This window comes from Gymnoscopelus microlampas (genome assembly GCF_963454915.1).
Source record: "Gymnoscopelus microlampas genome assembly, chromosome: 14".
NCBI lineage: Eukaryota > Metazoa > Chordata > Actinopteri > Myctophiformes > Myctophidae > Gymnoscopelus > Gymnoscopelus microlampas.
The window spans coordinates 34,953,245-34,978,012 of NC_139951.1; the positions used below are offsets into that span (position 1 = coordinate 34,953,245).

Sequence of the window (24,768 nt, forward strand, 5' to 3'; positions counted from 1 at the left end):
AAAAATGTGAGTACTTTTTCCACCACTGTCCTAATTCCCCCTTACCGTTCCACGAGGCCAGCATCTTGGTGTCCAGATGGGGTCGAGGCCGACTCGCCCTCACCTCCGCCATCTTGGCTCTGGCAGAAGCCAGCAGCTCGTTAACTTTCTCCACACTGATGCCGAAGTGTGCAGCTGTCAACTCCGCAGAATAGCGCGCTATCAGCACGTTCTGGCCCTGCAGCTCCCCATGGGGGTCCTGGAAACATGCAGGGGAACGGAGAGGGGTAATCACTGAAATAATTAGAATAAAACTGACACTTGACAGCTTCATAATCATGTGGTTTTTGAATGTTTTTGTATGTATTTCATTTATTCAGCTGCATTGGCACATTCACATGAATGGTTCTCAGTAAGCAGATGGCCAAGCTTAAGTTTGGCCAAACTTAGCATATAAATGCCTACAGTATAATCGATGTTTATGCAAGCAGATTGGTGTATGACAATGACGCGTGATTATGAATCCCACCAACGTTATAGGATATAGACCCGGCTTACCTGTCTGATTGGCTACCTGGCAGGCATAGTTTTACTGAGGTTAGGGTTAGGGTTAGGTTTAGGCATAGTTGCCTAGAACTGAAGTGGGGTCCTTAATAACACGACAATGACAATCCACTCTGAACACACACAACCTTGGTGTATGACAATGACAATCCACTCTGAACACACACAACCTCTCTTTCTCTCTCTCTCACACACACACACACACACACACACACACACACACACACACACACACACACACACACACACACACACACACACACACACACACACACACACACACACACACACACACACACACACACACACACACACTAGGGGTGTGCCGATACACTCATTTCACGAAACGATACGATACGATATTTGGCTCACAACTTCGATACGATTTCGATACGATACGATACGCACTTTTTTTATTATGAAAATAAATGGGGGAGAAAAAAAGGAAATGCAAACAAATAATTCTGTTTTTGCATTATTCAGACATGCAAACTTGTAGCTTTTCAGCCGTTTTGAATCCAAATAGGGCAATAGTGTGACACCTGACCCGAAAAAAAACAACATGTTGTCACCCTTTTCATCTCGGGGCTGTTTGCATGCCTGATTATTTTGATTGGTGTAAAAAAAAAAAATATATATATATATATATATTTTTTTTTTCCCCCAAAACGATACATATCGTCGCGAAAACGTATCGCGATATATCGCGGGACGATATATCGGCACACCCCTAACACACACACACACACACACACACAATGCATCAACTGACAGGCACCTGGTCAAGATCAACATTGCCTTTCTCCTTGACTCCATAGTGACGTCTGAAGATGTCAGCCAGCGTGGCTCCGCCGGTGGCTCCCTCCACCACTTTGTCAGGTAGAATGTCCCGTACCTCCGTAGCTGTCCACACACAGAAAGCCCCCTCACGTTTCTCTGGGCCGCCCGACGCTGGGAGCGAGTCTGCGTCCTCTCCACTGTAGAAGCCCCCGGACTGTAGCACAGAGAGGACAAGAGAGGGGGAGGTGTGGAGAGAGTATTGCCATTAAATTATAAGTGTTGAACTTGTGGTCATTGAGATGTCTGGAACTTGCTAAAAGGATGCTCTTTAATAATTTGACATTTCAGTCGTTAAACCTTCATCAGGACAAACATCCGATGTTTGTCCTGATGAAGGTCTAACGACCGAAACGTCGAGATAATAAATAGCATCCTTTTTTGCAAGTTCCATACAGTGTGTGGGACCTTTTTCTTTGATTTGATATCATAGATGCCTTTCTGAACATTTAGACTTTCCTGGTTGTCCTACGCACCTGTCACCAACCTTTGAGGTGTGCATCGGCCTTCTCTTAAAGGTTTGTACATTGAGATGTGAAATGCTGTGTGCCATATTTCTGAACAAAATTATAAATCTCAAAATAGCGTAGCTACAAGTGTGAGATGTGTACATGACATGTGCATATCTCTATAGGTATATATATTAACCACTTTAACCCTAGCATCCCTCATCTGGGCATGTCATAATAGGCGAACATTTGCCGAAAGTAGCCGATCTACAAGCTCACAACGCATCAAGTTGTGAGCTTGTAGATCGGCAATTTTCAGTGAAGAGATTTGGTGTAGAGGGGAAAAAGTAGCAGGTCTAGTATAGAACCCCTGGGGACCCTGTTCAGCTAAGTATACAGAGTTTAAGTGGTTTAAAAAAGCCACGATAACTCTGGCTAATGTCAACTTAGCCAGATAGATATGACGTACTATAGGGACAGCACTGCTGGCATGGCACATTTCAAAACATCATTATTTAAAGTCCTATTCAGCTCTAACAAAAACATCAACATCAACATCTTAATTGGTTCTGTTTTACTTCTCTGTGAGCCGATCAATGACAATCAACGACTGATCAATGGCGGACTAATTACACTGGAACAACAGAGACAGAGGGGTAGAAGTCCTCCTAACAGGCCCTCATTCTCTTCTATTCTTAACTCATTGAGTGCCACAATCCGTCAAATCCGTCACGTGGCCTGACGCCCAGAGCGCCACGATCCGTCAAATCCGTCATAAAAAAAAATTCAAAATATTTTTTTTTTTTCAAAATAAAAGTTTTTTTTTTTTTTTTTTTTTTTTTGGGAAAAACATGTTCAGAACCCAAGATATGATGATTTGAAGATTTGCTGCTCCATCCACTCCTTGTTTAACCTATAACTTAAAAAGGCTGTATCTCGCTTCCTAAGCACTTTTTTTTTACAATGAATTTTGGCTGTGGCACTCAGAACCAAAATTCCATTAACATGAATAAATAAGTTTGGCACTGAATGAGTTAAGGTGTAATCTAGCCATCTTTATCTGTGTACAAATTATCACCACCAGTAAAGTGAACATACTGTACATCTTTCGTCAATGGATATATATATATATGTACAGACTTTTAGCAGTGGATATTCCAAATTAAAAATGTTATTTGTTACATCTCATATATGAGTAGCTACTTGATACTCTGAGAAAATTACTTTGTTTCGGTTTCTCTAAATGGTAGCAGCAATAAGAACAATAACTAAACAATATGTTACGCACTGTGTATACAGATAATATAGGTACTGCTTCCCTGATTCTATACAGCTCTATTTGCTACAATAACCCCCCGCACCCACCCTCAACATTTATTATACTGTATTTCTATGTCCATAATCAAAACCAACCTCTACCTTGCTGAGGGAAAGCCCTGGCTGCAGCAGCAGCACAAAAGAAACAGTATCTGTGGTAAATTACTGTTGCAGTGTAATTCATTAGCGTATAATTACATAATAAATCTTGGAGAATATAATGATCACAATGAGTGTGGTTTTAATTGTGTGCCCTGATCAGCGCTGTCGAGTCATTAATCAAGAGAAAAGGGCTGCCGTGCTTGGTTGGTGAAGTGGATACAGGTTGACCCTGAGAGGAAAGCAAGGGTTTATGGGCCAATTTGTCAAAGGGTGCAAAGCCCTTGCCCTCTCCAATGCGCACATGTGCATGAGCACATTTGCACGCACACACGCATTGAATATTCATTGCGCGCGCAGCAACACGCAACACAATCTCCTAGACGAGGAATCCGCACAAAAGAATTCTGCCTTGTCAGTAAAGATTAGCGTACACATTCAAAGGTTGTGAGAACAGGCTGTTCCTGAGTCAAGGCTGAAGACAAAGGGTGATCGTGCCTTTGCTGTCAGGGTGACTCAACCCTGGCACGACCTGTCTTCTTTTAAATCACTTCTTAAAAACATACTTTAACACTTGCTATGCATCCCATGTCCATAATGCATTTACACATACTTATAAGTAATGCATTATGATCTGCTTAAAACTCTGTATAATTATAGTTATATGGAAATGCCTTTCCATGATTTATCACTGCACTTTATATTTTATAATCGGGAGCGATGCAAGTCGATGCCCATTGGGAGCACATGCCCATCCGGTTATGCAATACCCGTTGTACTCGTTGCAGTACCCATTGTCAGAGTACCCAATCTGTCTGCCTGTGTCCCTTTTATGCCCATACTGTCTGTTTACAATATGGACATTTCTATATCTGTTTGTCTGTGTCCGTTTTAAGCCCATATATGGAGTTCCATGTCAGGCATGTCCACATATGCAGTTCAGGCCAGTCTATGATGTCAGTACTATGATACTGGGGTACAGGGTACTGGGGATTTGCGGCTTTATAAAAAAAAAAATTAGGATCCACTGATCGGACCAACACGTATGTATGTACGCAGAGATTTTGCTCATTTATAGTATGATGTTATCATGTTGCTGATTTTATTTAATTTCTTAAGTTTTATGTAAAGCATTTTGTAACTGTAAATACAGCTGACTAATTACTCTTATTTTGATAAATGTTATAAATTAAATGTCGGATAATAAGTGTTAATCATTACTATGAATCAAGCTGGAGTATCCGCAGTACACATACACTGTCATGCACTTTCTCCCTCTCTCTCTCTCTTTCTCAGTTCCCTCATGCTAACGAGGTAGGAGATGGCTCACCTTGTCACTCAGGTCCCTGGAGACATAGAGCAGTATGTCTCTGGCCACATCTGCAAAGGACTCCTCCCCTGAAACCTGAAAACACACACACACACACACACACACACACACACACACACAAACGCGCACACCTGCTACAGCCCATATAGCACTTCAACCTTTAACCGCCTTAACAACACCGCTGTATTATTTATACTGTGGCATCCATCCAGCGCCTATGCTGAGGTAGCCACTATATAGCCTCATTAAACACTAGTGTGTGACGTGCACGTATGTGTGTGTGTGTGTGTCCTCCTAATTAACAGCTCTCCGTTCCACTTGTGTTTAGTCTGTCCACTCTGGGAAAAAGAAAAAAAAGGTCAGCCAAATATATGCTCTTGAGAGCCTGAGCCAGACTGTGCTCTTCCAAAAACAAGTCCAGAGGAACACTACTGTACTGTAGTTTCAGTGTTTGTGTGTGTGTACATTATCATCTTTTTCCTGTTACACAGTAAAAATCCAAGTGTTCATTTAACTCAGAAGAGTGCAAATATAAATGTTGTACCCTCTTTGGAGTTAAATTATCACTAAGGATTTTCCTGTGTATGATCAGTGTCTTAATCTTGCAAAAGCAGATGGTCTCAAAACAATGGATGTGACAAATACTGGACGCGTGTCTCTTTCACCTTGGTTGGTTCTAGCTGACAAAAGTAGTAAATTAGATGGCAGAGAAGCGATGTCGGATCAGGGGTTCCACTGCCGAGATAAGCAAATAATAGCCTATAGTACAGTATGTGTGTGTGTGTGTGTGTGTGTGTGTGTGTGTGTGTGTGTGTGTGTGTGTGTGTGTGTGTGTGTGTGTGTGTGTGTGTGTGTGTGTGTGTGTGTGTGTGTGTGTGTGTGTGTGTGTGTGTGTGTGTGCGTCAACACACACGTGGCCTCTCACACCTGGTAGGCAGTTATATAGGCTGTAGCCAACTGAGCCTGGTCATACAGCATCTTCTCAAAGTGGGGCACATGCCAGAAGGTATCTGTGGAATAACGATGGAAACCCTGAGAGAGAGAGGGGGGGAGAGGGAGAGAGAGAAGTCATAATTACAACCAGAGTAGACTGTTTTATACACTAATAGCACATAAGCTCACGTGTACAGTCACATATTGTCGCTACCGTGTGGAAAACCTGTATGTCCAAAACTGATTGTTTTCGGTAAATGTAAAAAAGAACCTGTGTTGGCCCTAATATAGTTATTATTTAGTCACAAGCTCTTATTAAAAACTTTTCATTGGTTAAATATTTATAAAACCCACAGACAGACAAACACTTTCAACCTGAAGCACCAATTTTGGGCGTGACATTATAGGCAAACATTTTCAACAAATTTCAAAAGCATTCTAAAATAGTATACCCACATGCACACTCTGCGAGCTTGTAAATCAACTATTTTCAACTAACTAACGCAACTTTTCTGGTTTTCAGATTTCTGCCGAACAGCGACGATATGTAAAGGCATGTGTGTGTGTGTGTGTATGTGTGTGTGTGTGTGTGTGTGTGTGTGTGTGTGTGTGTGTGTGTGTATACTACAGTACTGTACAGTATATGTACCTGCCCCACGTGGTCATGTATGCCTCCCTGGGCCATCATGCGGAGTGTGTGCAAGGCCATCTGCAGGGCTTCTGCTGCTTCTGAGCTGGAGCGGTTAATGGCCCAGTATGACATCAGGAACATCAGATTCACTATGGAGAGATAGACGGATGGACAGGAAGAGAGGCAGGCAGAGAAGGGAGAAGAAAGATTGAGCAAGACAGAGATTGACTTTGAGAGAGACTGTAAGAAAGACTGAGTGTCACTCATCTCGCGCGACTAAAGTAAAGCATGATTTACATTTCATTGGGGCAGAACACATTTTTCAGATCGGCATGTTATAGCGCCACCAGGAGGCAGACTTTTGCAATACACATTTTTGGATATTACTCCTACAGATCTTGTCCAAATCAGGCAAATCAGTACACAGTATCTCAATAGTCAAGATGAATCTGTTAGATTTTTCATATTCCATCCTGATTGGCTAAGATTGCCATCTAAATTTTGCACGAGTGGCTCATTTTGAACAAAATGCCTCAAATCATGAACGCAGCGTGTGATTGGCGTGAAACTTTGCACACACATTCTTACTAGGCTGAGGAAGAAATGCCACCCATTTCACATTGGCCTGCTATAGCGCTACCAGTAGGCCGATTTTTGCAGAACACATTTTTTGAACAAAATGCCTCAACTCATGAACGATTGCCGTGAAAGGCAGAGGGAGAAGTGGCACCCTTTTCACATTGGCCTACTATAGTGCCACCAGGAGGCCACAATAACCTACCTGACCTGTCGGACACCTGTGCTCCGAGGACAACTTTTTTTCTAGTTTCATATTGTTCCACTATGAATGTATCTACTTGATTTAACCTGCATTAACATTTCCGGCCATAGGAGGGCAGCTACAGCCTATATATTGAATGTGCTGTACCTCAGGGTTTACTCTGAGTATAGTGACATCAGTATACACACAGTAATTAAAGCCTGTTGATGTTACATGTACAGTTATAAGTGTCAGTGCACCTATACTATTGTATTTTATGTTCTGCCTATTTCAGAGACCACACACACTGGTATATCACTATTAGCACTTGTATAAACAAGGGGAAAATAAAGGGCCACTACTCTGCACCATTGTTACTGTGTTGTGATCAAGGCACAAGGGCAAACACAGTCCACCTCACCAGCTTTAATACAGTCATTGGGGCCTTCCCAACAGTGAGTGAGTGAGTGAGTGAGTGAGTGAGTGAGTGAGTGAGAGAGAGTAGTAGTCAGATTGAAAGAAGTATGAAAAGAGATATTATTAGCCCATTCAATCTGGCAAAGCATCTGTGTCATTTTAGATTTTAGCTATAGATCGTTGCTGTCTGGGAGAAATCTCATGTTTCAACGTTTAATATAAATGAATGCCCTACTACTTCATCATACAAGAGTGTCGCACAAAAGTAGTGAAAATATCAGAGTGCAAGAGTGCAATAGACAACGGATGGACATGTTGTAAAGCAGTGTATTTCACTGTGTCGCACCTGGAGTGGGGAACTTGGGCGAGTCTCTAAAGCCTCCGTATTCCTCTTCATAGCAGTTCGCCAGCTGCTGGAAGCAGCGATTGGACACGTCAGGGGCAAAGGGCGGAGCATCCCCTGGGCTGAGAGCGATGGCCGTGCCTTTCTTCAGGGCCTCTAGGACTCTGTCCCCACTGGCTTCCAAAGTAGACCGATTGTTCTGCCACTGACAGGAAGACAATCACAAGCGTAATGTAATTATGCCCAATACCGTCCAGGAAGCAATGGGACACGGCCAAGTCCTGTCTCCAATGTTGTCATGGCAACATAAGCAAAGGATTATTAGATCATCGACAGCCATAAGGAGAATGCTGCAATTGCAAAACAGCCATTCAAAATTGTCCATTGTCTGTCTGTGCCAACAGAACTATAGTAACCAGCTACAACCCTCATATTGGTCAGTATCACATTAGCTAGCTTTCATGTTAAGTATTACATTGCTAGAAACACTGTGGCAAAAAAATGTTTTACTGGGTGTGACTGATGCCGGTGTAAAAGATGTTTTCCTGCATATTAAAGTGATTTCAATCACTGTAGCTATAACAGTTTGTGCCAGCTCGTGTTTCAGGGCACATGTGAAAATTCCATAATCCTTACCTCATAGTCTACATTCAACAACCCACTGACTATAGGATTAGAGATTATTGTGAATGAATATAAAGTATGTGAAGTGCTGCATGCTGAGTCACACGCATCTACCCCAATTCTAACATAACATCATCCCTGTAAGGCAGAAACCTTGAATGTTCAAAGCCATTACTTTCCAGGAAATGTTTTCTATTTTTTTTTTCTTTTCAATGGATCCAATGTAGTTATTATTTAGTATAAGTCAGTTATTAATACTATATATATATATATATATATATATATATATATATATATATATATATATATATATATATATATATATATATATATCAGAGGTCGCGTTAGTCCGATAATTGCCGGTTTTGACGGTTTTTTTATGACAAAGACCGGAAAAAATAAATATCTCCGGACATCCTGACCGGTTGATAATGACACGGCTGTTCATTAATTGTCACCGCAAAATTAGGCACATTTCAAATCCTCTGCTTTGCAAGCTCTCTCTCTCTCTCTCTCTCTCTCTCTCTCTCTCTCTCTCTCTCTCTCTCTCTCTCTCTCTCTCTCTCTCTCTCTCTCTCTCTCTCTCTCTCTCTCTCTCTCTCTCTCTCTCTCTCTCTCTCTCTCTCTCTCTCTCTCTCTCTCTCTCTCTCTCTCTCTCTCTCTCTCTCTCTCTCTCTCTCTCTCTCTCTCTCTCTCTCTCTCGCGCGCTCGCTCTTTCTCTCTCTTAACAGCGTGCGTGTGTTTCTGGGAGAGAGAGAGACGTAGTTTGTCACACGCTGTTAGGTTACACCTATTTCCTGTTACTAATAACCAGTGTAAAATGTGCTGCATTGGGCGGTAAATGGGAGACACTTTCTTGTGAAGGTAGCCTACAACAGCAAAAAGAGAGCTAGTTGTTGCTGCTGCGTACAGACTGCGGTCTCGGCAGACAGACAGAGACACGGCGGTCCGGTTACAAGTTACATTATATAAAGTTGTGTATTTAACAGCCAGTTACACACAAGTTGTATCATTACGAGTTAGAATATATCACAGATACTAGGCTAATACAAGGGCACTTGTGAGTAAAGTTGGCAAGTTGCCCTACAGTTTAAACAACAGTGCAGGTTGAAGATGAAATCTAACACAGATGCGTAAATACTCTTCACAACAGCTATAGGCTACTGCAACTATGGCATCGAGCTGAAACATGACGTTAATCATAATCGTGGACCTATTTTTAACTCTATGAGGTGGACACGTTAAAACGTTACCACTTTGAACTGAATAGCTCTATGAGGAGACGACAAGATTCTCACAACTCATCAACTTTCCCACGGCTGTCCCAACTAGACGCACGGACGGCATCCACTGTCTAACTATACAGCATAACCTCCTCCTGTGAGTGAGTAGTGCTCTATAATGTATTGCCCTAACAGGTCAGCTGAGCCACATTATGAAGGATTAATCTGAAATGCCCAATTTTGTGCAGTGCCCTTTGATTAGAAAATGCATACAAACGCAATTGATTATTGAGAAACCATTACGCACGCAGCATGCGCAAATGGTAATTAATGTAGGTAATTAATGTATTTGTGTAAGATGACCCTGCTATATAAAATGTGTATATTATGATGGTTCATGTTCAAATAGCTCAATCCAAAATATAATGCTGTAGGCCTAAGTGTTAGGCTGTATTTCCGCACCTGCTTGTCATTAATGCATAAAAATAATTATGACCGTTATTTTTGTCAGATGTCCGGTAAATTTGAATCCTTCCGGACATTGGGACGGCAGAATAAAATCCTAGCGCGACCCCTGATATATATATATACAGATGTGCCACTTCAAAACATGTCCTGCCATCGCCAAGACAGTACATTTTCAGGGGATTCCCAGGGCAATAAGAGGGACAAAGAAGGGCATTTAAAATGCTGAATTATTTTGATGATCACTGCTTTTATGATGCTAATTAATTTGAGCAACTGGTCAAATCACCTTTCGCCTCATAATGAGTCTGACACCTTGTTCAACACACATTCTTATGTTCTCATGTATATGGATGTCTGTTGAAGGGAAAAACGTCGGTGTGTAGTGACAACTTCTTTTCAGGGGCAAAACAGTGCATTTTAAGGGCAGAAAAGGGAGGAAAACAATGCATTTTCAGGGCACTATCAGGGAAAGAACAGTAACGTGTGAAGTTTTGAAGTGGCACATCTGTATATATATATAATATCAAATATTTACAATTTTCTTGTAAATTTCTTGTGATTACTCACTGCGTAAGTAATCACTTTCAACCTTGCATCCCTACTTTGGACATTATAGGAGAACATTTTAGATAGATATATATAAATGTTTTGTTTTTTTAATCTTTAGAGAATAGCAGATGTGACGAGTTGTAATCTTAGCTTATTTTGCGCAACACTTGTCATACAACAAAGTATAGAATACTTATTTATATAATTTATGGAAAAACATACAAAGTTTCTGCCCAGCAGCGACAGTATACAGCAACAAATGGTAAATGGTAAATGGTGCATTTATATAGCGCTTCTATCCAAAGCGCTTTACATTGATTGTGCCCGGGATCGAACTGGGAACCTTGCGGTTTTCCAGTTCACTCTACCCGGCCACTCTACCCCTGAGCCACTGCCGCCCCACATCAACACGCATCAATGACACAAGTTCTGGGAAACAGTCATTAACAGTGAGTCTGCATTAATCTTTTAAATTAATTTAATGTTGAGTTGTGACTGTGTCTAGGGTTGTGATCCGGATCCAACATTGAGGAACTGGAATCGGTTTCATCACATTTGGAACCGTTTCCCGAACCGTTTTTTAATCACACTGTCAGAGCTGGTATGTGGACTGGTATGCGTCTGCTATGCAATTACAATAGCCAGTAGTTCTCAAACTTTTTAATTTCAAGGACCACCTAAGACCACTCTATTTGTGCACTCAGACCTATAAGGTTCCATTTGGAACCCCGTCAAGTAACCCAGAGGGTCCCTGCATGGACCTCACTTTGAGAATCACTACATAATATGTATGCAATACTGTGTGTATGATTGAATTTGTGTTTATAAAAAATTATAATGAAGGCCAAAAATACATAGATTTTTTAAAAATATAGGAATCGATAAAGGGAACCGTTAAGGAATCGGACCGTTAAGAGGGAATCGTTAAAATCCCAACCCTACAGTATTTGTCACTGTGTCCCAGACACAGGACAGTCCCATTGTGTCTCAGGAAGGCCTTAGTACCTGTCTCATGATTCTGGAGAGGACAGTTTTGAATCCAGGTCTGCCTCCACTGTCTCTAGGAGGGAAGTAGGTGCCCCCGATGAAGGGTTTGAGGTCAGGGGTCAGCCACACACTCATCGGCCATCCGCCACCTCCGCTCGTTGCCTTTGGGGCCAAGAACATGAACAATACATAAAAAGTAGGAGTTACAACAGTCACTTGTAAAATTAGCCTGAGCGCGCGCGCACACACACACACACACACACACACACACACACACACACACACACACACACACACACACACACACACACACACACACACACACACACACACACACACACACACACACACACACACACACACACACACACACACACACACACACACACACACACGCACCAAAGCGTGCCCGCACTCTTTTTTCTTACCTACTGGCATCTATGACAGTGGCTCTCAACGTTTTCAGGCCGTGACCCCCCAAAATGATCATATTTGAACTGGGGACCCCCCACGCTAACAAGCACTTGGAATGTAGGAGTTGAGGCTTTTCGTTTTGTTTGACATATTGTGAAAATACAGTAGCAGATCCACAAGCTCACAACCGGCTATTTTCACAATGTTTGCCTCTTTCTTATATCATTTGACAATTTGGCCAATATTTGACCAGTTTTTATAGTATAGTTTGTTGATTACTTTTGAGGCAGTAATGGTCTCTTTCTTTTTTTTTTTTAGGTATTAAAAAAGTGTCTTCGCTGTCTTCTGGGGCCCCCCCAAAATCGTGTGGGGACCCCCAGGGGGGTCCCGACCCACAGGTTGAGAACCACTGATCTATGACACACATTAGTCCGATCTTTACAATGTATTTTGTTGCAGCTTCAATCACCATAAACAAACCCCATATGCGGAAATAAAAACATCAGGTTATTGAATTAGAATTTCTGTCAAACACAACACTTAAATATGTGAATGCACACACCTGGACAAAGGTCATGTAGACTTTGTCCACATCAGGTCTCTCTTCTCGGTCTACTTTGATGCAGACGAAGTTGTCACTAAGGAGCTTGCCGATTTCCTCATTCTCGAAAGACTCCCTCTCCATCACATGACACCAGTGACATGTAGAGTATCCCACTACGGTAGCCCATGGGCAACAACACAATTAAAAACTATGGTTCACTATTAGGGCTGGGCAAATAAGTGAAAATATATAAAAACTGATATTTCAATACAATAAAATAATATAGACGAACAACACCAAAATAATTCTAACAGATTTTTTTTATAATTTACTAAATTGACGAGTCTGATTATCCACTTTAAAAAGGTTAAGTGATATATTTTGGTCAAAACAAAAATATTTTTTGCGAAAAGGTTAAAGCACTATATTCTGATAGTATTTAATGCTATATAGTGTTTGTTCAGTAACAGGGCTCTCTGTGTCTCTCCGGCTCTTTAATAAACAGAAAATACATTTTCAGGTTGATTGCAAATTTTCAACCAATGAGGAGAGAGTACCCATTTATCAGCTTGTAGACCGGCTATTCTCACAACTTTTATTTTCTTTTAATGGTATTTATTTTCATTCATCGTAATCGAGACCAAAGTTTGAAATAATCGATTTGAAGTCATATCATCCAGCCCTATTCACAATTATTGAAAGTAAAGTGTCATCTTCAGATGAAACACAAACTCGACCATCTCTGCTAATACCTGAAAGGAAGATGGGTTTGTCTTCCTTCTTGGCTTTGTCAAATGCATCCTGTCCCCACGCGTACCTAAGAATAAGATTATAAATATTAGATAAAATAGTGTGTGTGTGTGTGTGTGTGTGTGTGTGTGTGTGTGTGTGTGTGTGTGTGTGTGTGTGTGTGTGTGTGTGTGTGTGTGTGTGTGTGTGTGTGGTTACTCACCAGTCGACAGGGTGTGTGTGTGTGTGTGTGTGTGTGTGTGTGTGTGTGTGTGTGTGTGTGTGTGTGTGTGTGTGTGTGTGTGTGTGTGTGTGTGTGTGTGTGTGTGTGTGTGTGTGTGTGTGTGTGTGGTTACTCACTAGTTGACAGGGTTGTGTGTGTGTGTGTGTGTGTGTGTGTGTGTGTGTGTGTGTGTGTGTGTGTGTGTGTGTGTGTGTGTGTGTGTGTGTGTGTGGTTACTCACCAGTCGACAGGGTTGTGTGTGTGCATGTGGTTATTACCAGGGTTGTGTGTGTGTGTGTGTGTGTGTGTGTGTGTGTGTGTGTGTGTGTGTGTGCATGTGGTTACTCACCAGTCCACAGGGTTCTGTGCATGCTGCAGGAGGTAGGGGGAGCGCTCCTTGGCCAGTCTGTTTGAGCGACTGGGAGGGGTGGTGTGACTCCCTGAAGCCATGCTGAGACTGACAGAGGGGCTGGGGAAAATATATACACTATATAAAAATAATATATATGTACGGTAAATGTAAAAAAGAAAACCTTTACACTGAATGAATGTTCATCGAACATTAAAGTAAAAACACAACAAAAGTACGCAACACAAAAGTACAAAAAAAGTTAACAATTTGAATGAAGCACTTATTCTGTCCTACCCCTTTTTTCCAATTTCAAAATGAAATGACATCAGGTCAAATCAGGTACCTTTCAGGATTCAATTACCAAACCAAATAACAAATAACATAATCGTGAATGCATGATGTAACCTATTACATTGCAACACACATGATGCACTTGCACTGTTGTGAATGATGCAACATTACAGTAGTATATAGACTAAATATTACTTAGGGAATATTAGGTACTAATATGTACAGTATGTACAATTCGTTGTTATACAAACATTACAAAAGACAACTGCAAATACTGTATACCTTAAAATTGCAGCTCCGAAATGTTAGTAAATGTCATAAAGCAGTTATTATTGTCCTTATTCCTTGGAATGTTTAGAAATGTAGGTCAGGTCGTATAAGTGTCTATAATTATGATACAACATGTAAACTGTTATAAGAGAAGATAAGATGCTAACAGACTTGTTTACGTCCTCTTTAATGCTTCTAAATGTAGTTACTGACAGCTGTTATAACAGAAAAACAGTGACTGTGCAACAATATAGCAATATGCTGCAATAAAATATGAACTTATTATGTGTAATGTTGCATCAGTCCCCAGTGGTGGAAGAAGTAGGCCTAATCAGATATTTTACTTAAAGTAAAAGTACTGTAGCAATACAACAACAAAAAAATACTGTTACAAGTAAAAGGCCTGTGTTCAAAATGTTACTTGAGTAAAAGTACAAAAGTATTGGCATCAAGATATACTTAAAGTACCAAAAGTAAAAGTACTTATAATGTTTGAAAATAGCAGATAAGCTCATAGGCATCACTATAAGACAGGTGAGCTTAGATCGGCTATTTTCAAAAAGCCTAGGTATAAAATAAAGTGGTTAATGTATGTTTTATAATGTAATATTTATATCTGCAAAGTAACTAAACTAAAGTTTTCAAATAATTATAGTCGAATAAAAGTACAATATTTGCCTGGCTCTGAGATGTAGTGGAATAGAAGTAAAAGTACTGAATATTGGAAATACGCCAGTAAAGTAAAAATAACTCAAAATTGGACTTAACTCAGTTACTTTACACCACTGGTCAGTCACCATGACTGTGCATCATGTGCCTCAATGTAACGTTACGCCAATGGTGTGTCATTGACTTACAGTGTGAGTGTGTAACTTTAAAGATGTAAATTGGTAAAAGTTATCGCAATTGCACCTCGTCCGTTTACTTAAAAAGCTACATGGTCTGGGGTTATCTTGCAAGTTAGCCATCTACGCTAGCTAACACCACTACTATCCAGCTTGCATGCTGCTTTGCCACAACAATAACAACATGTTGTCAAACTAGCGCTTAGCTTCCCTGCTAGCAGTGGCTTGTATAGCTGTGTGTTTAGCCTCCAGCCGGCTTTTACCTGAAGCAGCAGCGGACCGCCGGGGGATTCAGCAGCGGGTGTTTGACACTTGTCGGTGGGCGTGGAGAAAGAGAATGACCGGTACTCCTGGTACTACTAGGTCCTGGTGGTCTGTCTGCGGCTCCCAAAACGGCTACGCTCAGTAGGCGGACCGGCTGGTGTTTGGACGCAGCAGACCGCCCCCATGCATGTCTTAACATCTTAATCCAGTCAGTGACTGGGACAACTTATTATTGGGGGAAGCTGACGCTAAAACCACGTGTGTTGTTTACAAAACCCTCCAAACTCCAAGCAGCTCTCGAGCAAGTCCCGTGCAATACCGCAAGTTCGGCACAAGATGGTGCTGTAGAGCAGTGGTTCTCGACCTGTGGGTCGGGACCCCCAGGCGGGTCGCCACATGATTTGGGGGGGGGGGGGGGGGGGGGTAACCCAGGTGACAGTGAAAAATGTTTTCAAAAAAAGTGTACCAAAAAAAAAGAGGAAAATAAATGGAAGGAAGACCAGAAAGAGGCAAACATTGTCAAAATGCCAGATCTACAAGCTCACAACGCCTCGCAACTCGAGGCGCTGAAGCTTGTAGATCAGCTATTTTCACAGTATTTATCTGTGGACCCATGTCAGACTAAATGTAATGCCTCAACTCCTACGATTCTAAGTGCTTGTCTGGGTGGGGGGTCCCCAGTTCAAATATGATTATTTTTTGGGGGTCGCAGCCTGAAAATGTTGAGAACCACTGGTGTAGAGCACAAGGATGAGTGGCATTAAACATTATTTTTTAACAAACACAACACAAAGTCGTGTTGTGTTGTTTTCCATTGTCCTGGAGGTGCAAGGCTGCTTACGGCCGCCACTGTTCATGGTCCTTCTTTCTCCACCATAATGCCCACTAGACTAATGGATTTTTCTATTTTTCGTGATTACATTTCTTTGATTTTAGTTATTTGTTGCACTTTTAAATGTAGTCTTACTTTAAAAGAATAGCTGGAAAATAGAACGATGTGCAGTGTGTGTGTGTGTGTGTGTGTGTGTGTGTGTGTGTGTGTGTGTGTGTGTGTGTGTGTGTGTGTGTGTGTGTGTGTGTGTGTGTCAATATATTTTACCATATTACTACATATACCACCAGCCAGGGATGAAGTCATGAAGGGATGATGATCACACCATTCACCTCTTGGTTTGTTTTTTCACGCACTTGAGCAATACATCAAGTATAACCGTGTGGCCTGTCAGCTTTCCCTACACAGTCTGTCAGTGAGTCAGTCAGTCAGACAGTCTGTATTGATATAAACAAACACAAAAGCATCAAATCAGTTGCTTCTACTCATTTTATCATTTAAAAAGACGTTTGATCTGCTAAAACAGGGACAGGTTTGCATCTCTTCAAGTTACATTTTAATCCCATTGCTACCATCAGAAATAGTATTGCACATTATGTTGTTGCATGGCTCTTGAACCAATCATCCAGGTGATCTGAGTGGATTATCTAGCCCTGGCCAGGCCAACCATGTTCTGGGCCCTGTTGAAGATGGAGTAGTACTGTCTGATGAAGACATCACCCAGGACCCACAGGCTGCTGCCTCCTCCTTGCATGCCAGTACGGCAGCCATAGTAACGAGACTGCAGGAGGAAAGAAGTGTAGAGAGAGAGAGAGTGTGAATATACTAGTGTATGTACAGCCAGATGCACACTTTTACATCCAAGAACAAACACACACACACACACACACACACACCAATACCTGGCAGACATAGGCAGAGGCGGGCAGGGCAAATTCCTGGCCATGGATGTGGAAGGTGATATCAGGCATTTGAGAGACTTTGTTACAGTTGACATTGACAAAAGACTGAAAAGAGAAAAATAAATCAGAATCTGTTTATTTTTTGCATACGCTGTAATATATCATATCTCAGGATCCACATGGGTATGACCTGGCTCCAATGTTGTGGATATCAGACTTCATGTGGCCATGCAGCCTGTGATGTCAAGTCATGCTCTGACGGCAGTTGTCAATATGTGTCCACATTTGAACAATGTTTCAGCCCAATCTGAGCCCCATTGATTTGCATTATTAAATCAAAGTCTAATATGTCAATATAAAGCATGAAGCAAAAAAAAAAAGTCAGCCTACGAGCAATGTAAACAAGATAGGCGCTGATCGGTATGGTTTGTGAGATTACATTTTTGATTATTGATTGATTGAACACTTTATTAGCAGTTTCAAAACAGTACGGCAGTACAGGAAGAAAAAAAAATGATGCTAAAAGGATAACACAAAAGGCCCGGCATCTAGCGCACTATACAGAGCCACACCATAATATAGTGTGCTTCTGTCAAATAAAGCCATAGAACTGTGCCTGTTCATTCACCCCAAGGATTCCACTTTGCTACTTACATCCCCATTCTGTCTGCTAGCTCCCAGCATGCGGTTGATGTTGGAGATGTCGTTCTGGGGACCAGCGATCAGGGAGGTTCCAGTGTCCACAATAGCTTGGCAACCGCCATTGCAGGCCACAACCTGGCCATTGACAGTAACACTAGAAAGGCATCAAGTTGAACATGCGTCTTAAGTTTTCGGCTGCATAATAATAATAATAGTACACCTTGCTTCTTAATGGTGTATGTACCGGTACATGATGTGCGTTTACCTGTGCACAGTGATCTGCCAGTAGAGGTCACGGGAGAGGGGGATCCAGGTAATCTGTCCATAGTAATGGCTGGGGTCAACACCACCAAAGGTCAACACACTGCCAGACTGAGAGTTACTACAGAGACACAGAGAGAGAGTTATGTTACACCCACCTCATTCCCTCAATCATATGCAGCACGTTACAAACTCTTATATATTACTTTTAAACATGTCTTGTACTTTCCAGAAATTATCCATCTTGTCTGCAACAACAGGGGCTCTCAATGTCCTCTTACCCAGACAGGTAGACGGAGAACAGATCCTGGTTGACCAGACCCTCGTTCATCATGTTGTCAAAGACAGGCGTGGCGCCGGACTTAGAAAGGCGAGGGTAGGCCAGACCCAGGACGCCATCAGCGTGCATATGCTGCATGAAGGGAGCCTCCGTCTGACTCAACCCAAAGCTCTGATTACGCACGGGGAGGCCTCCCACCTGAAAGACAGGCAACAAAGACGTGTTTAAAGTAGACATCTGCAGGACACCTGAGAAGATTTTAAAGGTAGGGCAACAGATTAGGGACAACTTCAGATATTTATTACATACTAGTTCATATCTATGACAACAATATCAATTCCTTTTTTATATAATTGCATGGAAGTGACTTAGAATTCTGAAAAGGTAACTGTACATGTAGCAGAATGTAATTGAACAGTGATGACATCACAAGTGGAGTAAGTAGCTGGTTGTACATAATGCATTGACAGTACTTGGTACAATATTGGCCTATAAATGTACATTGTAAATGTCTGATATTCAAAACCGTCTGTATTTGCAATGCTCTGGAAGTCAGCTGTGAAATTAAATGTATATTGATGACATAAATGTCCCTGGATTTGTTTATACAGAGCTTGGGTGAGTTTGCCAGGTTGGACTTCCACTCCTGACATCAGAGCCTCGAGTATGAGAAATGTGGAGCCAGCGTAGATTTAGCAGGTCAAACACCAACTTCACCAAAAAGAATCATTAGCTTTCAGTTTGAATGTCACATGTCATTGAATGTCATCTCTTGTATATAGTGTAAAGAGAGACAGACAGCACCATTCATCACTCTTCCCAGTACTTTTATTCCTCACCGTCACAGTGTCACAACCCAGGATGCCAGTCATGCTGCCGGTTCCGTAGTGCATGCTGAGTGGCTGGCCATTGCGTCTGTAGGTGCTACTGGCATTAGGGTTAAACTTATCGTGGTTATCTGGAAACGGAGGCAAAAAGGGATGAGTGTTGACATTGTGGATCTTAGGCGTGCATGTGTGCGTGCGTGCATACGTGCATACGTGCGGCATATCACATACTGCAGGCTGCACTGTTGCAGTAGACAGAGGGTATCCACAGGTTGGAGGAGCCAGTGTCAAAGATGACTTTGAAGGACTGGGGTGGAGTTCCAATTGAGATGACTCCATAGTAAGCCAGCTGGAGAAGAAGAAGGGCACATCAGAGATACTTTAACCAACTTCATGCAATCATGTCGGCTATACAGTACATGCAACAAGGGAAGTCTAGCCCATAACAGATTAAGAAAACTATCGTCTTGACAGTCTAACTATAGACATTAAAATCACCAAAAGTTACTCACGTTAGCATCGTTGGTCATGGTCTCGTTGGCAGCAAAGCTCTGGTCAAACTTTATGGTGGGTTTGTAAGGATACTTCAGCCTGTACTCCTCCCACAAACCCTGCTCCTCCAGGACCTCCCTGGCCGACTTACCTTTCTCCAGGTGGATCCTGTATGAGAGACCATTTCAATTCGGTCCTCTCCTTTTGAATTTTGCGGACTCACACTTATTGACCAGTGTTAATGATTTCTTGGCTCGTATACATTTCCTTTCAGTGGTGGTATGACATAAACTGTGGCTAACGTTTATATGCTACCCACATTTAAAATAAAAACCCCTCCTAGCTACATGAGGACAGATAACTAAAACCGGTCAATAAAATTCACACATGTACAGTAATTCCCATCCGTCATATAACATAACTTCGTATTAAAAGGATTATTAGAGATGAAACCTTGAAATGTAAATCAATAAGACAAACTGGGTTTGAGCGGTGCTGGATATACGTTTAAATACCATTTATAAGCAAGTAATTATGGACTAATCATTAACAAAATAATGTAGATATTATTTGTAAAAGATTGATTAGATACTATGTTAAAGACATACTCACAAATTATTGATATATTACTTATACCATTATATGTCATTTGTACATAAAGTTATGCAAATGTATAGACACATTTATTAACATGAAAAGGGTAAACAGTCAGAAAGAGTGACTTACTGGACAAGGCACTCAGACAGTGCCACCATGGCACACACAATAATGGTCCACTTCATTGTCACTGCTGTATCAACTGTGTGGTAAAAAGCAGATTTCAGTCAATCTGAAAATCAAATGAATGTTAGTTTGATAAGCAGCTACAGTATATGCCAGTATGCAGTGGTGGGAAAAGTACTCACATGTTTTACTTAAGTAAAAGTATCAATACTGCAATGTAGAAATACTCTGTCACAAGTAAATGTCCAGAATTCAACATTTACTTGAGTAAAAGTTCAAGAGTATTCGTATCAAAATGTACTTAAAGTACCAAAGTAGAAAGTACTCATTATGCAGAATATAAGTTTTCAAATGTATAAAAGACTTTTGAAAATAACAGATCTACAAGCTTGTTGATTGGCTATTTTTAAATGGCCAAAATGTATATAGGGCTGAAGTGGTTAATGTATGTTTTGTAATAATAATCAAAATCTGACTGCTTCCGGGGTCATGAGTGAGTAGGGCGTGTCTCATGGTAGCTCTCGCAAATTTCAATATATGATCGACAATATAAGGACATTTTTTTCTGGTGTTATATAGAAGCCCAGTATCTCAAAAAAGTGAAGATGACGGGACGAAAGAAACTACAAAAAGACAGCAACGCACAAGCCGGTGCTAACGAGGAAGGCCAGAGCGGGGCCTCGTCTTCACCTGCGAAAGGGACCGGGGACGCAGGCACCACTGACCGGTCTACAAATGCTGTGCTGGATGTTCTGAAAGCTTTACGCGCTGAGTTTCTCTCAGTTAAAACGGATATCTGTGCTAAAATAGATGAAAGGATTATTGCAGCTCTAAAAACAGAAATGGAGGCTAGTGTTTCAACACTAAAAGCACAAACGGACTCACATGGCGTAACATTAACGGAATTAGAGCAATCAGCATCTCAGATGTCCGACTCTGTTGTGAGCCTGGAGGCACAGGTGAAAAGTCTGTCGGGGCAAGTTGATAAATTGAATGCAAAGTGCCTGGATATGGAGGGGGCTCGAAGCGTCAACATTTGAGGATTTCTGGACTGAAGGAGGGGACAGAGAATGGAAAGACAACCAGGGAGTTCGCAGCGGGCTTATTGAAAAATGTTCTAGACGTGCCTGAAGCCCTGACCTTTGACCGTTTTCACAGGGCTTTGAGGAAACGTGGAGATGAAAACGCACCCCCACACGCCATCTGATCTTGAGGATCCACCACGGACCACAGGGATGAAGAAAAAAGAAAAATACATTATGTCAATACTATAATGTCAATATTATAATGTCAATACTGTTGAATGCATTCTCAAATGATATACACAGACTTTACAGGGATAAAACATTATTTGTATTGTATCCTGTGTTAAAGGAGTCAAGGCTCATTGTTTGTCACCTGTAACTCCTCTGCAGTACTGGCACTCTTCTGTGTTGAACGAGGACCTGCCGAAACAGAGCAAATTTAAACCATTGAGCTTAAGTAGGGGAGTTCCCAGTGGAAGGTGCCATGTACTGTAGAGGAGGAGGGGTGTTCAACAATGTGAATGAGCAAAGTATTCTATTGTCTTATAAAGTGAATTCAAACTCAAAATTGTGTTTAGTTTAAAAGTACAATATCCATTTATGTGTTGGGTTATTCATGAGATATTTGTAAGCTTGTAGATAAGCTATTTTGATGGTTAATTGGTTTCTGTGTTTGTGGTAGGATCCTCTCCTATAAGGGAGACTGCAGGTACACAGAGACAGTGGTGCTCGGGCGGGCTAAACCTAACAGCCCGGTGAGAGAGCTGCCAGGGCCCTTTTTATAGGGGTGTATAGCCTTAGCCTAGTGCAGTTTGTTTTATTTTTATTAAGTCTTTCCTGAGTTCTCTATTTCTGTATTTTTGGCCAGTATTATTTTAGCTGTTGGAATTTATATATTTTGCACTGTACGAAGCTTTTGTTTTTGGAGCCTTGACCTCCGGTCAACTTTACATGTGGTGCATGCGTCCCCTTCGGTTCTAAAATGCCCTCTACGTCCTTGCTACCAGCCAGGGACATAAAATCGACATTTTCAGAGACTTTCCCCATGAGATTGCCAAAGCCAGGGGAGCCTTCACCCCGGCCCGAAGATTAATGAAAGACAAACCCGACGTAAAATATGGAATACTTTTGTCGTATATTAGCCCTTATTTGCTATATTTTATGAACGATATGCAAGTAAAACATCTGATATAAATGTAACCTAGCTAAGTAAGCGGAATCATGAGTGACACAGACTGGTGTTCGCATAGGTAATGAAGGGCCTCAGATAGCTGTGAAGTCTAATTTACATTGCCTTTTGTTATCTTGGAGACACGAAGTCTAAAGTGATCAAAGAACTTGGACAACAGCTGTTGGGGGATTCTCCCCCAACCCACCCGTTTGTTGGTATTCAAATGTGCATAAAAAAGGTGAATGTAATGTAACTCAGGACTAGTACAGTCTCACGCGACGTGAGGCTGCTTGGCTGCAGGCCAGGGGCTACGGCTCCTGGCTCCTGCTTCTGCTATGCTGTTGTACTTGATGCTGAAATAAATGGTGAATATGGAAACTCTGGGTCCGCGATGTCTCTCTTCTCCACTACTTTTGTAACATCTACCAGCCGGGTAACCCGCATTTTGGGCCTCTTCTGACACGTCATTTGGCGAGCCAGCTCCATTGTTGTGCATGCTTTTCTGCGTGTGCATCGATTAAAGAACCTGTGTGTTTTGAAGTCGCCGCGGGTGCGGACCTGGCTGTGTGAGGGGGATTGGATCCACGGGGGTCTTCCTACGGCGTGGAGGACCTCCGCGATGCAAGCCGTGGAGACGTCAGCGCGACCTGGGTTTCTACTACGATGAAGGACCTCGCAGCGGCGATGCTGTGTTGACTGGCTGCGACGGCCTCGGGACCACATCTTAGATGGCTACGCTTCTCTACTCTTCTCTACTCTTTCCATGGTTGCTAGTGGAGCGCGGGCTGTGAAGACGGCGTTGCGGAGGACTTGCTGTGGAGAAGTCCTCCGTGGGGGGAGGAGAGGTGAGAATGGAGAGGCTATTTTTTGGCTGGAGGACAAGATACGATCTGGGACCTGTGCTCAGCTTTTTTGCTGAGGTGCATGGACATTGAGAAAGAGACTACAAGAGCGGCATTTTCGGATGGGAACTCTTTGCAATACAGGACGAAAGGTTGTATTTAAAAGTGGTAAAAGTGAATTAAACCGCGGAGCGTATTTTTGTTGCCGTGAGAGACAGTGTAAAGTGAGGATTACACTTTCTGGTCACTGGTATTTTATGTGAGTTTACTGTGTGAATTATTATTTCATTGAAGGTACACATGAGTTTTGTGCTGAGAAGACCGGGCGACTCCCGTGACGAGGTACATGCGAGAAGGTTATATCGTTTGGTGAAATGTATAAATTCAACTGTAGACTGTCAGCATCAAAGTTTGTTTGCTGTGTAACATTTTATTCCAGAGTTTAAGGTTAACAGAGAGACCTATGCACTGATTTGGAAGAGGAATATATTTTGATGCGATAACGTTTGATTATTTTATGGGTGATTTTTATCATCCCCGGACGAACTAGCGTTCGTTCGGGAGACTGGATGCGGTCCAGTCGACAGGATGTTATAGAATCTTGCAACCCATGAACTAATTAAAATTGTGTAAGATTTTTATTATCCCTGGAAAGAACTGGGCGTTCATTCGGTGGGCTGAAAAAGTTCGGCCATTAGATGATATAAAGTCTTGTAGCATAGTGATGTATTTTCTCTGAATAAGGTTTTTGAGTTGTTTTTGTATTTCAAGCTTGTTTTATTTTTAAATAGGTTCAGTATTTTGCCTTCTGAAATCAGTCCAGCGTCATGTGACCCATGACATAGGCAACAGATGTAAGCCGATATTGTTTCTAGATATTGATATTCTTTCTTGATTTGTGAAACAGTTTGTCTATTTTATTTTGAAATTGAATGTAAATCACTGTATGACTTTATTGTGTAACTATGATGCCTGTATCTAAGTTGTTCTGTCTGATTTGTTGTTTGAAGTTGAATCTTACTGAATGTCTTTTTGCTCTGCTTGAGTTCCAGCCATGGTCTTGGGGGGTCGTAAGTGAGAATGTTATTTTTGATGTTTTTCTTTCATACTGTTTTATTCAATATACTTTTTGCGAAAGACGTTATAAGTCTTTCGTGGGGGGATGTGTCGTATATTAGCCCTTATTTGCTATATTTTATGAACGATATGCAAGTAAAACATCTGATATAAATGTAACCTAGCTAAGTAAGCGGAATCATGAGTGACACAGACTGGTGTTCGCATAGGTAATGAAGGGCCTCAGATAGCTGTGAAGTCTAATTTATATTG

At 41.6% G+C, this 24,768-nt stretch overlaps 2 protein-coding genes across 2 annotated transcripts in view; both read right to left on the bottom strand.

Annotated features, from left to right (window-relative positions):
* spata20 (spermatogenesis associated 20) overlaps positions 1-15,703 on the bottom strand; it is a gene marked incomplete at its 3' end in the record, with an annotated part of 46,491 nt that extends 30,788 nt beyond the window's left edge. Inside the window, exons 1-11 of the mRNA XM_084078307.1 lie at positions 15,442-15,703; positions 13,770-13,889; positions 13,221-13,285; positions 12,487-12,641; positions 11,529-11,672; positions 7,663-7,864; positions 6,158-6,288; positions 5,503-5,607; positions 4,576-4,650; positions 1,322-1,537; positions 46-238 (exon numbers count right to left, since the gene is read on the bottom strand). Of these exons, the coding sequence (XP_083934433.1) occupies positions 46-238; positions 1,322-1,537; positions 4,576-4,650; positions 5,503-5,607; positions 6,158-6,288; positions 7,663-7,864; positions 11,529-11,672; positions 12,487-12,641; positions 13,221-13,285; positions 13,770-13,889; positions 15,442-15,641 (1,606 nt within the window). The 5' untranslated portion in view covers positions 15,642-15,703. The remainder of the gene's footprint in view (positions 1-45; positions 239-1,321; positions 1,538-4,575; positions 4,651-5,502; positions 5,608-6,157; positions 6,289-7,662; positions 7,865-11,528; positions 11,673-12,486; positions 12,642-13,220; positions 13,286-13,769; positions 13,890-15,441) is intronic.
* Positions 15,704-16,917: 1,214 nt separating this feature from the next.
* LOC311059951 (pepsin A-like) lies at positions 16,918-20,460 on the bottom strand (the record flags this gene model as incomplete). Its single annotated transcript, XM_084078076.1, has 9 exons — positions 16,918-17,055; positions 17,177-17,281; positions 17,831-17,972; positions 18,084-18,200; positions 18,361-18,557; positions 19,199-19,317; positions 19,418-19,535; positions 19,699-19,846; positions 20,405-20,460. 9 exons carry the CDS (start codon positions 20,458-20,460, stop codon positions 16,918-16,920), a joined length of 1,140 nt encoding a protein of 379 aa, XP_083934202.1.
* Between the last annotated feature and the right edge of the window lie 4,308 nt (positions 20,461-24,768).